This window comes from Peromyscus californicus, unplaced genomic scaffold (assembly GCF_007827085.1).
Source record: "Peromyscus californicus insignis strain IS unplaced genomic scaffold, ASM782708v3 Scaffold_10__1_contigs__length_136768540, whole genome shotgun sequence".
NCBI classification, from domain to species: Eukaryota; Metazoa; Chordata; class Mammalia; order Rodentia; family Cricetidae; genus Peromyscus; species Peromyscus californicus.
Window position 1 is genome coordinate 134,687,110 of NW_026294391.1, and position 13,173 is coordinate 134,700,282.

Below are 13,173 nucleotides of genomic sequence, written 5' to 3' on the forward strand. Positions count from 1 at the left end.
GTAAATCCAGTTTAACATTCAAAATCAGTGTGATCGCTGCATGAACAGAAAGGAGGGAAATTCCATGTTTATCTCAATAGACTCAGAAGTATCATTTGAAACATTCTGTTACTCCCCTTACAATTTAGCCTTTAGAAGAAAAATTCTGACAGCTAGGATAAGCTTAAAAAATACATTTATGACAACCTTCACAGCTAATGTCACATTTAATGGGAAGACATTAAATTCTATCTATGATGGAGAACAAGGATGTTTACTTTCACCACTTTCTTTCTTTTTAAATAGAGCAAACATAGATATGTTAAAGAAAAGTGAGAAAAAACTCCTAAGATGCCAGGTGGTGGTAGCACACACCTTTAATCCCAGTACTCAGAAGGCAGAGGTAGGCGAGTTTCGAGGCCAGCCTGGTCTACAGAGCTAGCCCAGAAAAGCCATGTCTACCCTGTCTCAGAAAACAAACAAACAAAAAAGAACTCCTAAGAGTGGGAGGGGTTCCCCATTTGTATTCAAAATTTATAGGCCCTAGCCAGTGCAATAAGAAAAGAAAAGAAATAAAAAGGCAGTTGGGCATGGTGGTGCATGCCTTGGCAGAGGCAGGTGGATCTCTATTGGGTATTATGGGGCTCCAGCCCCTCGATAGTCCCCTCCCAGGGTCCAGGAAAAATCTACAATCAGCTGATAATTTAATCTTTGATGATATGAAATGAATATACTTATATGAAACCCCTTAGTCCATACACTTTATTATTCTGAGTCAGTTCTCTCTCTACAAGCTTCTACTCTGCTCTTGTGCCTAGGTTCTTTCTTGCCTGATTTCTCTCTACATGTATCTGCTCTTCCCTCTAAGTTCTATCTTAATTCTCTCATCTTAGTTCTGCCCCATCTAGGTTCTCATCCATCTAGTTCATTCCCATATTAGCTACTCTCCCATCTCCTTCTCTCTCATCTTGTTCTTTCCCATCTTCCATCTTGTTCCTCTAGTACTCTCTTTTAGCCCTTTAATCTAGTTCTTCCCATATAGTTTGTTCCTCTCCAGCTCTTACCCATCTAGTTCTTCCATTCTCTTTTCTCTTCTCTGTCTCATCCTCAAGATCTATATCTAATCCTCCTCCAAGTCTCTTATATACCCCTCAGTTCTCCTTAAGTCTCTAAGGTATTCAGTTATAAACCCAAGCAATAGCAATCCTCCCCCTCCATCCAGGTCACCAGGCTTGAATTCCTACAGGGTCATAAAGGCAGGTAAGAATTTTCCTCAGGCAGTGACACATCAGGCTTTCTTTTACAACCCAAAAATGGAGAGGTTAAAGGAGGAGGTCAACTGAGAGCTAATGAGTGGTTAGTATATCAAGAAGGGGATCTGTGTGCTCAGTCTACATTCCTAGAAGTGGTTAGGTAAGAAGTTAGGAATCTATAGTGTTAGTAATAGAAAAGGAGGGTCTCAGATAGCACAAGAAATAAAGCTATCTATCTGACGTAGGGAACAGGCGTCGTTTCCACCTTAGTTCAGGAGATCGTTTGGCCTTGGATGATTTATAGGTATTTTAGATAAATACACTGTTAGGAGTTCTTGGAAGTACTCATAGCATTACAAGAAAATCACTGTAGGAACCAGCTAATATATATAATATATATAAAAGCTAAAATATCACCAAGACTTCTTAAGGCATGGCTTGACCTTTGGACAAGTCCTTGACCTTTCCAAGTAGTAGCTTTTGTGATAGTAGCTGAATTCCATTACATTTTCCTGCGGCTTGCAGCAGATCTCCTGAGTTTGAGGCCAGCCTGGTCTACATATTGAAATCCAGGACAGTCAGGACTACATAGTGAGATGTTGTCTACAAAGAAAAGAAAACTAAAAATCATAAAGGTTGGCAAAGAAGAAGTAAAATTGTCTTTATTTTTAGATGGGAAGATTGTATACACTCGATCCCAGAATAGTCATTCCTAAACAAGTGGAACTAGTAAGTGCATTTAAGTAAGATCACAGAATAAAGATCAGAGGCAAAACTTAATTATATTTCTATATATAATTGATGAATAATTAGGACATGAAAGTTTCATTTCTAATAGCATTAATACCTATAAGAAAAAACTTAATGGCATGAAAGCAAGGGTAGCAGCACAGGATCTATCCCTAGTCTGGGTGTGGCAAGAGAATGGAAAAGCTGCTGGGGGCCTGAGTTTTGGCTGGACACCCAAGAACCAAAGAATTAGAAAAGCACAAAGCTTTTAGTGCAACAAACTACAAGTTTAACCAGACAGTGAAATGCACTTTTATTTTATTCAAGGACAAATTGGATGTTACCAGTGCTTCACAGGGGCATGTAGTGTGACTTGTGACTCGAACATAGAATCACTGTAAGCCTGGGCTATAACCCTGGGTTACTTCTGAAGACACTTGGTGACACAAAAACTTGCTTCTTAAAATGGAGCCTTCCTCCCTCTTCAAATAATTTCTGCTTTGCTCTCAGTTTCTGCTTTTTGGGCTTCTCACTGTCTGGGTACCACAAAGCTTGGCTTTGCTAGACCTTTCTGCCACAATCAGTACCTTGGTCTACAGCTCAATCTGGGGTATCCACAGCTCACCTGCAGGGTTTTGGGATAATCTGCCTAGTAGGCAATCACATGAAACCAGCTCACAGGTATCTGGTAAAGGCCTGCACATACCCATCCAAGATTGGGAGGAGGTTCTACTGGACTCTTGGGAGACTCTCAGAGTGCTCACTTCTAGCTAGTGGACTGAACTGTAAGGCACTCATTTTTGCAATTTACAAGCACAATAGCTACTTTCTCTTGGGGCTCTAGGGAAGTTCAGAGGGATGGACTAACAGTTATTGCAGGCCTGGGCTGCAGATACCTTGTCTAGCTCTCAAGGGAGCCAGCTCCCACCATACAAATAGCCCCACTTGCCTCCATGGGGCCTGTGTAACTAGCAGTCTTCTGCCATGTACTACCCCACCCTTTAGGTGTTCTGCTTGCCTTGCTCCCAAATGCTGGCTTGAGATGGCCTGCCCTATCAGCTTCTAGCAGGCTCTTCAGTTGGCTCTGCCTGTGCTCACACCCTGAGAACAGCAGGTCCACCACTCCTTCTCCTTCACCAGGGTAGGCCCCACACCTGATGCCTTTGGGCTACTGAGGAGGTTGCACATCATGAGAACTTCCAACCATGAGAACTTTGACATCTGAGTCTGAAGGATATGCCTGGGTGAATAAATCAGCTCTGAAATTCGTCACTTTCTTCAGGCCCCTGTCTGTTTTTAGGTTCTAAATCCAAGCCTATGGAAGAGAAAATACCTCTTAGCAAGTTGGAGACAATTCATCTTTCAAACGCCCTGGTTTGAAGGCTAAACCATGACTACAGAACTTACAGGGCACTCTTTTTTTTCTGTTTGTTTTTGTCTGAGACAGGGTTTCTCTGTGTAGCCCTGGCTGTCCTGGAACTCACTGTGTAGATCAGGCTGGCCTCAAACTTACAGAGATCCACCTGCATCTGCCATCAAATGCTAGGATTAAAGGTGTGAGTCACTACTGCCCAGCTCAGGGTACTCTTTGGAACTAAGTTTTTTCTTTTTGTTAGTTCACTTTTTGAAAATAAGATATTTATTTTTCTATGTGTGTATGTGTTTGTTTGTGTGTCTGAGTGAGTTTTATGTGCACCATATGTACACAGGTGTCTGTGGAGGCCAGAGGAGGGACTCAGATCCCCTGGAACTGGAGTTATAAGTGGTTGTGAACTACCTAATGTGAATTCTGGAGACTGAAGCCAGGTCATCTGTAAAAGCGGTACACGTCCTTACCCACTGAAGAGTCTCTCCAGCCTGCTAGTTTGTTTTATTGAGACAAAGTCTCGTATATCCTAGCCTGGCCTCAAACTTTCTATGTAGCCAAGGATGACCTTTACAGGCACACTATCATGCCCAGCTAAGGCTTTTTCTAAATAGCAGCTTTTCAAATAGTACCTGGAGTGGAAAATTCCTGCTGGGACTTCACATTTTCTGGGAGCATGAGGGAAGAGACTCTCAGATAGAAGGAATGTGCTGTTGTTGCGGAGTAAGGAATCGAGTCAAGTATCTCTCGACAGATGTTGAGTGCAAGCTGGTTGCCAACCACCATTAGAGGGAATGGCCTGCCTTTCCTACATTCTTGGAGAATGGGGACCTTAATTGTGCTGCCAGAACAAATGTTCTGCTGTTTAGGGTTGGAACAAGGAAGTATGCCTGTGTGTCCTGGAGCTGCAGTGTATGAGCTTATGTACATGTATGTATGACAGAGGTGGGAGGCTCTTCTGGGGGCCCACTCTTTAGCAATCAGAGCTGGGGTATCCCCAGGTACCTGGGAAAGAGCCTGATGACAGCAGCTGCAGGCTATCCAACACTCCCTCCTCATACAGGGCCAGCTTCTGTACCATCTTCTGTCGGGCTGGGTTGATGATGATCTGTGGTGGCTCTGATGACAGTGAGGAGGAGCTGCTCCTGGATGTGCCTGGGCAGAGAGAGTAACCTCTTAGTTGTCCCTGACAACCCTGAGTGACACTCTAGCCTCCAGAGTCTTCCTAGCCTCCAGTGCCAGTGATGTTGGCTGCAGGGCAGAATTCCACAGAAGCCCAGGCTGGGAGGGGGATCACACTACAAATGAGGCTCCCAGGCTGCCTGGGCAGAGCCTTTTTTTTTTCTTTTGACTTCAGGCATGGGGTGGGGAGAAGGGCTAAGAAGGGAGTTCCTAGTTCTTCTCACCCATGTGGGGAGGATGGCCCAGGAAGGGGAAAAAAGATAGTACCAAGCCACTTTCTGTGGCCCTTTCCATGACCTTGAGCTTGCTAAGGACACAGTAGGCCAAACATTTGGCCCTAGATCCCTCTGCCCAGAAGACATGGGTGGGGAATAAATAGGTTATTGTCAAAGGAGATCCTTGTTCCACCTCTAAATACCCATCCCCAGAGTTACCTTCCATGGTTATGGGCCAGAAGCCTGGGCCACTCCTCAAACTTGATTCTCTAGTGGTGCTCCCATGGGTACAGGCAGCCTCCCTGAAGGATGATGGGCTTGGGTGGCAATCTGGAGTCAAGTGCCAAGAGTGCAGGGCAGCAGACAGGCCGGGAACACTATCATCACTCTCCACTGGCTGGTTGGGGCTTTTCTGGAGTTGCTGGGCAGTTTGGCTTGGGGCTCTTGTGGGCACTACCAGAGGCTGCCATGGTTCACCCCCAATCTGGACACAGCCAGTGGTGGACATGTAGGAGTTCTCCTGTGGGGAAGGGGGGCCATGGCCAGCAACCTCTAGCTCCCAAGGAGGCCCTGCCTGTAGCCCCTCTAGCCTCTTGTACACCTGTGTGGAAAGAGAGGCTCTCAGAATGGGCAGAGCTGGGGCTCCTAGTTGGGCAGGGCAGCCCAGACGTGACACCCTGTGGTCAAACTACAGAGCTGCTCCAGGTTGTCCTAGACTTGCCTGTGTTCAGAATAAGATGTAAAAAGTAAGAGAAAAAGACAAAGGTAGTGGCACAGCACCCCCATGAGGCAAGAACCCTTTCCTTCTTCCTGTGACTGGGATCTGAGCCCCACCCAGCAAAGCAGCAGCCCTTCACCACTTAGTTCTGCAGAGTAAAACAGAGCCAGAGGGCAAGCAAGGAATATTGGGAGTTTTGCCTCTGTAAATAGATCAGGCAGTGTAGCTTGTGCTATCAAGCAGCATAAGAATCTGAGGTTTCTGGCTGGCCACTATGTCTCCATTGATAGCTGGCTTCACCAGGGCTACCTGGGTCATGAGGGGCCTTTTCTTGGCCCGACGGTGCATGCAGCAACAAGCTAGCTGAGCCAGAGCCAGGCCCAATTGTGGTGGGCAGGGTCCAGGTCTGGAGTCCAGGTGCTTCTTGTAGATCTGGGCAGCGATTGGAGCAGCCCAAGCATCTGTGGCCACACCCACCTGTAGAGTGGGGTGGGTGCTTTTCAGGGCCACTCCAGCCTCTTCAGCCTCATCTTCAATCAGGTCTTTCTGTAGGACAAATACTGTGAGCATGGCTCTGCCAAATCTTCCAGACCACTGTCATTCATTCCTACAGTCTTTTTTCACTAGGTTCATTAAACACCCACTGTGTGCCCAATGCTGTCTGGGGATTTACTGAAAACAGCTACAAACCAAACACTCTGGGCCTTGTTTTACAGACCTGACATTCCATTGCAGTGGGGGAAACAGATGCCAACAAACTTATTAGTCTGTTAGCAAGGCCCATAGGGCCTGAGAAGTGGCACTTGAGCTAGGGTGTGTTAATGGATGCAGAAGATTAAAGGAAGGAAGTATAGGTACAGTCTGGTTCATAGTTTGTTGGTTGGGTTAAATCCTCCGCTGAGCCCAACAGTGGACAAAAATAGACCCATCTAGGAGAAGCAATGGGAGATGTACAGCTTTGTAAAAGGTGAAGACCCAGCATTAGCCAAGCATGTTCTGGGTCCAGGAATTGCTGAAACAGTGCTTATGTGTTAGTGTCTGTTTTCTATATGGGAACCTGAGGCTCAATGTAAAGCAGACTTTGATTCATGGCCACTATCAAGATGTGACTAAAACCCAGGTTTCTTGTCTCTTCTTTGTATGTTTGTTTATCTGAGACAGGATCCCATGTAGCTCAGGCTAGTCTTGAACTTACTATGTAACTGTGGATAACTTTGAATTCCTGATCCTCTTGCTTCTGCCTCCCAAGCACTAGGATTATAGGCATGTGCCACCATAATCAACTAAATGTGTTGTTTTTGATAGAGGGTCTTGCTATATAGCTCCAGCTCCCAGCAATCCTCCTGCCTCAGACTCTTGAATGCTGGGACTAAAAGCATGTGCTCAGATGCTAGGCTTTAAGTTTCTTAGCCTCACCACAGTGCACAGCAAGGCAGACAGGAATGTAGGGGTACGGGTCAGGATAGCTTGGAGCTATCTGTACAAAAGCCTGACTAACTCTTTCCCATTGCCTTTCCTAGGCCCTGCCTTTTCTGAGTTCCATTGCAGCTTTGGTCCTAGGGTATCAGAAATGTCCCTTTCTTTGTCCCCAGCCCAGGGCAGAGGGGGGACCTGTTAAGATTCTTTTTTCCCCCTTTGATGGGGATGGAACCCAGGGCCTTGCACATAAGGTAATCACTCTACCACTGAGGTTATATCCCTAGCCCCAAGGCCCATGTACAGAAGAAAGACAGGTTTTTCCAAGCAAGGTAAAAGAAACTGCTTGGAGACTCACCCACTTCCAAAGATGAGCCAGCAGTGGCAGGCTGCTGTGGGGCACTGCAAAGGATGTGTATCATTCCACCCTCTGGGGCTGTACCCACTGGTTGCTGCTGTCCCTCTCTCCCTCCCTCCATCTCTCCCTCCATGCACCACCTCAGGAGTCTCACCAGATACTTGGTCCTGGTACCTTGTGTCCTCACAGCCCTCTGGCCAGCAAGGGTCTCCAGTATTACCTAGAGAGGGTGGGATGGAGAGCATCACCCTAGGTCTTAGCAGGGAGGTATTATGTGCAGAAAAGAGGACTGTAGAGTGGGGATGGATCAGGACTGATAGGAGAGCAGCCCTGGGACAGGCAGGTAAAGACTACCTCCTAGCAAGGACAGAGTTATGTTATAGGACCAATGCTTAAGCAATTAAGAGTGGTTATATGAAGCAAAAGGATGCAAAATTACAAACACAATTTAGTGCAAGGGGGGAGGGAGCTGTTTGAGGCAGGGTAGGCCCTGGGGCCAAAGTTATGCTAGCTTCTCACTGACCTAAGCCTAGAACTCTCTGGGCTTTTCTGCCTTTACTTACTGGTGATTTTCCCTCCCCAAGCCAACAGAAGGGCTGGTGGCTCACCACCCCAAAGCTGAAGGTATCCGTGTCCACAGCCAGCCGGCCTGTCTTGATGTACTCCTCAGGCAGGTAGGCGAGGGTACCCCGTACTGTGCAAGTCCGGGCTACAGTACTGCTCTGGCTTGGGTTGGCCCCTGCAAAGCGGCTGAAACGAGCCAGGCCAAAGTCTCCCAGCTTGGGCATCAGTCTTTCATCCAGAAGCACATTAGAACTTGGAGAGAGAAGAATGGCACCAATTTAGGATGGTCCTAGCCTTCTCTGTCCCCCATACCCGAGTGGCCTTGATAAACTAGACTAAAGACTACCAGCCTGGCACAATGAATATGGAAAGTGGCTGACACTGCATCCCAGCTGTCTGAGGGCTAGCTGTCCCAGGGTCCCAGAACATAGTTTGGCTTCTGCTCACAACTGAGGCCTATTACTGGCTTCATTTCCATACCTACACCATGCAGGGGTGCTCAGAGCCCTAAGTACTCTCAGCTCTGAGGTCTCATGCAGCATTTGTCCCCATATCCACAGGACTGGGCAGGAGGAATCTCAAATCTCACAGAGCACTCAGAACAGGACTGCTTATTGAGCAGGGGTCACTGTTCTCCTAGCTATACCTACAGTCCTTCTGAGCCCCTCCTCACCTCTTGATGTCTCCATGGATGAGGCTGGGGCTGTCCTGATGTAAAAACTGAATAGCCCGGGCTGTGCCCAGAAGAATGTCCAGTCGTTGAGGCCAGGAGAGTGGGGAGCAGGCCTGGGTCTGGAGTGGCAAAGATGGAAGCACAGGGGCAGCTGGGGGCATCTGTTCTTTGATTCCCAACCTTCCCCTCACCTGTCGTTCTGTGGCTTGGAGCAAGCTATCCACTTTATTCTCTGAGCCTCAGTTTTCCTTTCTGGAGAATGAGGAGCAAGACTGTCCATGACCTAATTCATGAGCAAGTGGTAACTAAAGCTATTCCCAAGGCTTTGGCAAGCATTCTACAGCTGGAATAATAGCTAGGGAACATTTCTCAGCACTCAGGACAGAATCCAAAGGGCTCAGGTTTACCTGAGTGCACAGAAAGTACTGATGCCCTTCTCCCTACCCTTCCCTAACACAACTTAACGGAGAAGTAAGGAAGTTCTTGCCCTGTATGTATGGTGGCTTGTGAGTATGACACTCAGACATGGCTCAACCTAGGGTTCAGTTAGACAGTCTGTCTCTACTAATCCCCATTCCTCAAAAGCTATGTGGACTAAATCCTATATCTATTCTGCTTACAAAGCCAATAACCCGTCTTTAGAGGAGCAGCTGGGGAGAGGCCAGAGGGAAGAGTTGTATGGAAAATCCAGGGCCAAGATGGGTATAATGGTACATGTCTATAATTCTAGCACAGAGATGGTTGAGGCAGGAGAATTGCCAGTTTGAGGCCAGCCTGGGCTGGGTAGTGAGGCATTGTTTCAAACAAACAAACAAACAAATAAACAAACAAATAAAAAGGAAGAAAGAAACCTTCAATTTGAAGGGGAGCCAGAAGCCCAGGTCCTGCCTGACATAGACTAAGGGACCAGGCTGGTAAAGATGCCAAAGCAGCTGCGACTACCTGAAGGTGCAGTTGATCCTCCAAGGAGCCATTGGGCAGGAAGCCATAAACAAGGCAGTAGAAGCCACTTTCTGCACAGTAGCCAGCAAAGTCTACGATATTTGGGTGACGAAACCTGTTACGAGGAGTGGAGTCTGAGTTCTCTTTTGTTGTTGTTTTTCCAAGACAGTATTTGTCTGTGTAGCCTTGGCCGTCCTGCATCTCACTCTGTAGACCAGGCTGGCCTCGAACTCACAGAGATCTGCCTGACTGCCTCCCGAGTGCTGGGATTAAAGGCGTGCACCACCACCACTGGGCAGAGTCTGAGTTCTTTAGTTCTCTTTTCATCAGGCCAGGCTGGGTGGGCAGCCTTTGATGTTCCCTCACCTGGGCCTGGCAAGGCCTTGAGGGCCCAAGGGAGCCAGGTGTTGTGCTCTGCAGTCCGAGAGACTGATAAGGCCTTGGTGTGGCTCTCTCCTTTTGCCCCCAGACAAGAGGGACCCCCTAGGCTCACCTTGACAGCTGCTCCACCTCTGTTAGGAAGCTCTGTTTCACCACAGTCCACTCTAGGTCAGCCTCCTGCAGCCCCAGACACGATGGGGTAAGAGGCAGGGAAAGTAGGCAGCATGAGCCAAGCTTGCCAGCTGTTTCCAGGCCCATAACAATGGAAGGCTTGGGGTCCTTGAACTGGAATCAGAGGACTGAAGGAATTGCTTGGGGAGGCTGGAGGCAAGGGACTGCAGAAGTGAGGGTGGATGGAGGGAGAAACTGGACAAACAAGGATTAATGGATTGTCTTCCAGGTGGCTACTCCACTGTTATACTTACCTCCTTCAGTCTCTTCACAGCATATGTGGTATTTCTCATTACTGCCCGGTACACGCACCCAAAACCACCCTCTCCAATCCTGAGCTCTTCAGAGAAGTTGCAGGTGCCTTGGGAAATCTCACAGAAGGGCCAGCAAAATGGGGAGGGATGTGTCCTTTGGAGGCCAGACACTGGGCTCTCTGGGCTTGGCTGTTGGAAGAGACCATGGATCAGGTGAGGACCCTGTCTATTCCCCTTGGTCCAGGCTGCAAGCTCCCCTCAACCCTGGTTGTCTCTCAGATGACCTGGCTGTGCTGTTGTGGGCTCTGTGGTACACCAACGGCTGAGTTTCTTCCTCTTTGTCTGGAATTTTCCCTGGGGGTTAAAGGACACCTACCTTGGTAGAGGACGGGGCTGAAGATGGCAGTGGTGGCTTGAAGGGAGCAGGGACTGGAACCGGGAGGAACTCTAGCTCAGAAAAGGTCTGGGAGCCTGGAAAAGCTTCATAAAGATGCCAGTGAGAGGCAGAAGCCAGTAGCAGTCTACAGCCACGTTAACAGTCATGGTGGCCTTTTCCTCAGGCCTATCAAGCCCAACACCCAGGTTCTTTTTACCTGGGGAGAGGAAGGTGGAGGAAGAGGACTGCAGTTTCTGGTGGCCCCAGTCCTCAGCCTCGGAGCCTGCAGGGATGTTGCTGGGCCTTGGAGCAGCGGTGCTTGGGGGTAGAACAGGGGCAGGAGGGTGCCCTGGAATAACAAGGAAGGAAAGGAGGGCTGTGACTCAGGTCTGTCTGTCTGTCTCTCTCTCTGTGTAGGGAGGGGTTCCCATATGATTTCTTGTCTCGGGAGGCTCTGTACCCGTCACCTCCCGTGGGTTCCCATCCCTAATGTCCCTGGGGCCACGCTCGCTCACAGGCTGTGATGATGTCCCGCGCACGCAGCAGCTGCAGGTGCGTGAGGATGTGAACGAGGTCAGCCACGCGCGCGTTGCGGTTGATCCAGGGCCACAGGACGCTAGCTGTGCGCTGCTCGGCACGCTCGCACAGCCGCAGCTCTGTCTGGTCGCGCACAATCAAGGCCGCTGCGGGGTGGGGAAACGTCAGGCTTTAGCGCCAGAAACCCGGATCCCCTACCCCACGCCGGCCTGCCGTCACCCACCGAACTGGCACCAGTCGGCGGGCTCCAGGGCGTCCATCACTTTGTAGAAGCGGCACATAACCCAGGGTGGCACCTCGTACAAGAAGTGCTGGGCGCCGGGAACCACAGGCTCCCCGGGGCCCGGCCCCCCGGCCATGGCTGCCGCCGCCGCCGGGCCGGGGCCTCTTGGGGCCTCGGCGGGCGCGGGCCTAAGCCGGCCGGGTCCGCGGACACTGACTCACTTCCCCTTCAAGCCGGCCTCGTGCAACGCCCGGCAGGGCGGAAGAGGCGGTGCTCCGGACCGCCGCCATCTTGCCCTCCGCGGCCTTCGGCCACACGGGGGCGTCCCGCGCCGCCCTCGACCGGGGAAAGGATCTCTGCTAGGCAGGAGGGCGTCCCCCGCGAAAGAACCGAAGACTGTGGTCCTACACGAGGGTGGGCTTCCAGCAGTGGGAACCGTCTGAATAGGGCTGAGCAGGATGAAGAACGACTTCCAGTTCTGGAGACAAAGGGCATAGGAAAGATATAATGGTCTATAAAGGCAATTTATATCAAGCCTGGTGAAAGTCACGGAGAGACTCCTTTTGGCTTTATTTGGGGGGCAGTGGAGAGTCAGCTAAAATGTTGGTAGGACACAGTCAAATGTGGGTCACAAAACGGCCGTCTGCCTGACTCTAGTCATCTGGTCAGAGAATGGTCTGAAGATCGCACACCATGCCACGGCCTGTGTGCTAAATCCCACCCTTTCACCTCCATCCTCGCCTCCAGGTACCTGCCAGCAGCTGGGCAAGTGTTAGATCTTCACAGTATCTGCCTGTGCAGGCTCCTCGCTAGCTCGCCAGCCAACACATTTATGTCTCTTAACAGGGCCTTGCTCTGTCCCCATGTGCATGATGTCCAGCTCTTGCCATCTCTTTCCTTTTTCTGTCACACTTTTGGCTTAGTTTGCACTTCTCCTCATGAGGACACTACAGTCTAGCAGTTTCCCCTACTCTTTTCTAGAGCAGTTGTCAGTGACACCACCTGTTGTGACCTTTTCACCACGTAAGTGTCTCTTGCCCACTCCTCTAATGTTCTCCATTCAGGGATTTCTTTGGCTTTTTTAGTCACTCTATGGCCTACACCTCAGTGCACACTACTTTCCCATGGTCTCACTCTACTCTCTGAAGTCCTCTTCCCCTGAGTCCACTACTCTTAGCATTAGCCAATACCACTTACCTGCATGAACTTTATGGCTCTGATAGGGCTCACTGCTCATGTGGTCTTTCTTGGGCACAAATCACCAATCACTTTCTTATAGGAGACCTTCCCAAAGTTCCATAGCCCTCCCATAGAGTCCCAGCTCTTTATGGCTGTTTGGAAGATGGCATAGCCAGCCTCTGCCCACCCACCTGAACTTACATACAACAGCCTTAAGCCATTAAGAACTCCTTGCTGTTGGGCTTGGTGGTGCACGCCTTTAATCCCAGCACTTGGAAACAATGGCAGGTGGATCTCTGTGAATTTGAGGTTAGCTTGGTCTAAATAGTGAGTTCCAGGTCAGCCAGGGATACGAGACCATGACCAACCCCCCAAAAAAACCTCTTTAGATTTTCTAAAAAGCACTTCTCATTCTGTTTTTGAAGTTGAGTTTGCATATACCCCTGCTATAGCCCTTCCTGACAAGATTGAACATAAAAAGCTGTGGGGAAAGCTTCTTAAACCCCACGTAACTCTTCTCTTGGGCACATCTTGAGCTTGCTGGAGTTCTACACCTCTGAACTTTCCATAGGCAGCAACTTGGCCTTCCTTGTTTCTCCAGCTGAAAGCATGTTTGTAAAGCAACAGCTTTCTTCTGACCAGTTTCTCTAACAGACT

General features: G+C 49.3%; 2 protein-coding genes across 3 annotated transcripts in view; both read right to left on the bottom strand.

Annotated features, from left to right (window-relative positions):
* Nucleotides 1-1,862: 1,862 nt before the first annotated feature.
* On the bottom strand, nucleotides 1,863-11,596 carry Irak1 (interleukin 1 receptor associated kinase 1). Of its 2 annotated transcripts, none has more exons than XM_052742295.1 (14): nucleotides 11,338-11,596; nucleotides 11,093-11,260; nucleotides 10,795-10,926; nucleotides 10,578-10,681; nucleotides 10,202-10,390; nucleotides 9,889-9,953; nucleotides 9,396-9,510; nucleotides 8,454-8,572; nucleotides 7,825-8,032; nucleotides 7,371-7,436; nucleotides 5,920-5,988; nucleotides 4,944-5,325; nucleotides 4,333-4,482; nucleotides 1,863-3,276 (listed from the first exon to the last, which is right to left on the bottom strand). In XM_052742295.1, exons 1-14 carry the CDS (start codon nucleotides 11,471-11,473, stop codon nucleotides 3,215-3,217), a joined length of 1,965 nt encoding a protein of 654 aa, XP_052598255.1. In that variant the 5' UTR covers nucleotides 11,474-11,596; the 3' UTR covers nucleotides 1,863-3,214. The 2 variants fall into 2 exon arrangements, with proteins under 2 accessions (XP_052598255.1, XP_052598244.1); XM_052742284.1 differs by having other exon boundaries at nucleotides 5,752-5,988.
* Nucleotides 11,597-11,642: 46 nt separating this feature from the next.
* Mecp2 (methyl-CpG binding protein 2) overlaps nucleotides 11,643-13,173 on the bottom strand; it is a 77,403-nt gene continuing 75,872 nt past the window's right edge. The window contains exon 4 of the transcript XR_008219222.1: nucleotides 11,643-11,815. The gene's annotated coding sequence lies outside the window, so the exon portion shown is untranslated. The remainder of the gene's footprint in view (nucleotides 11,816-13,173) is intronic.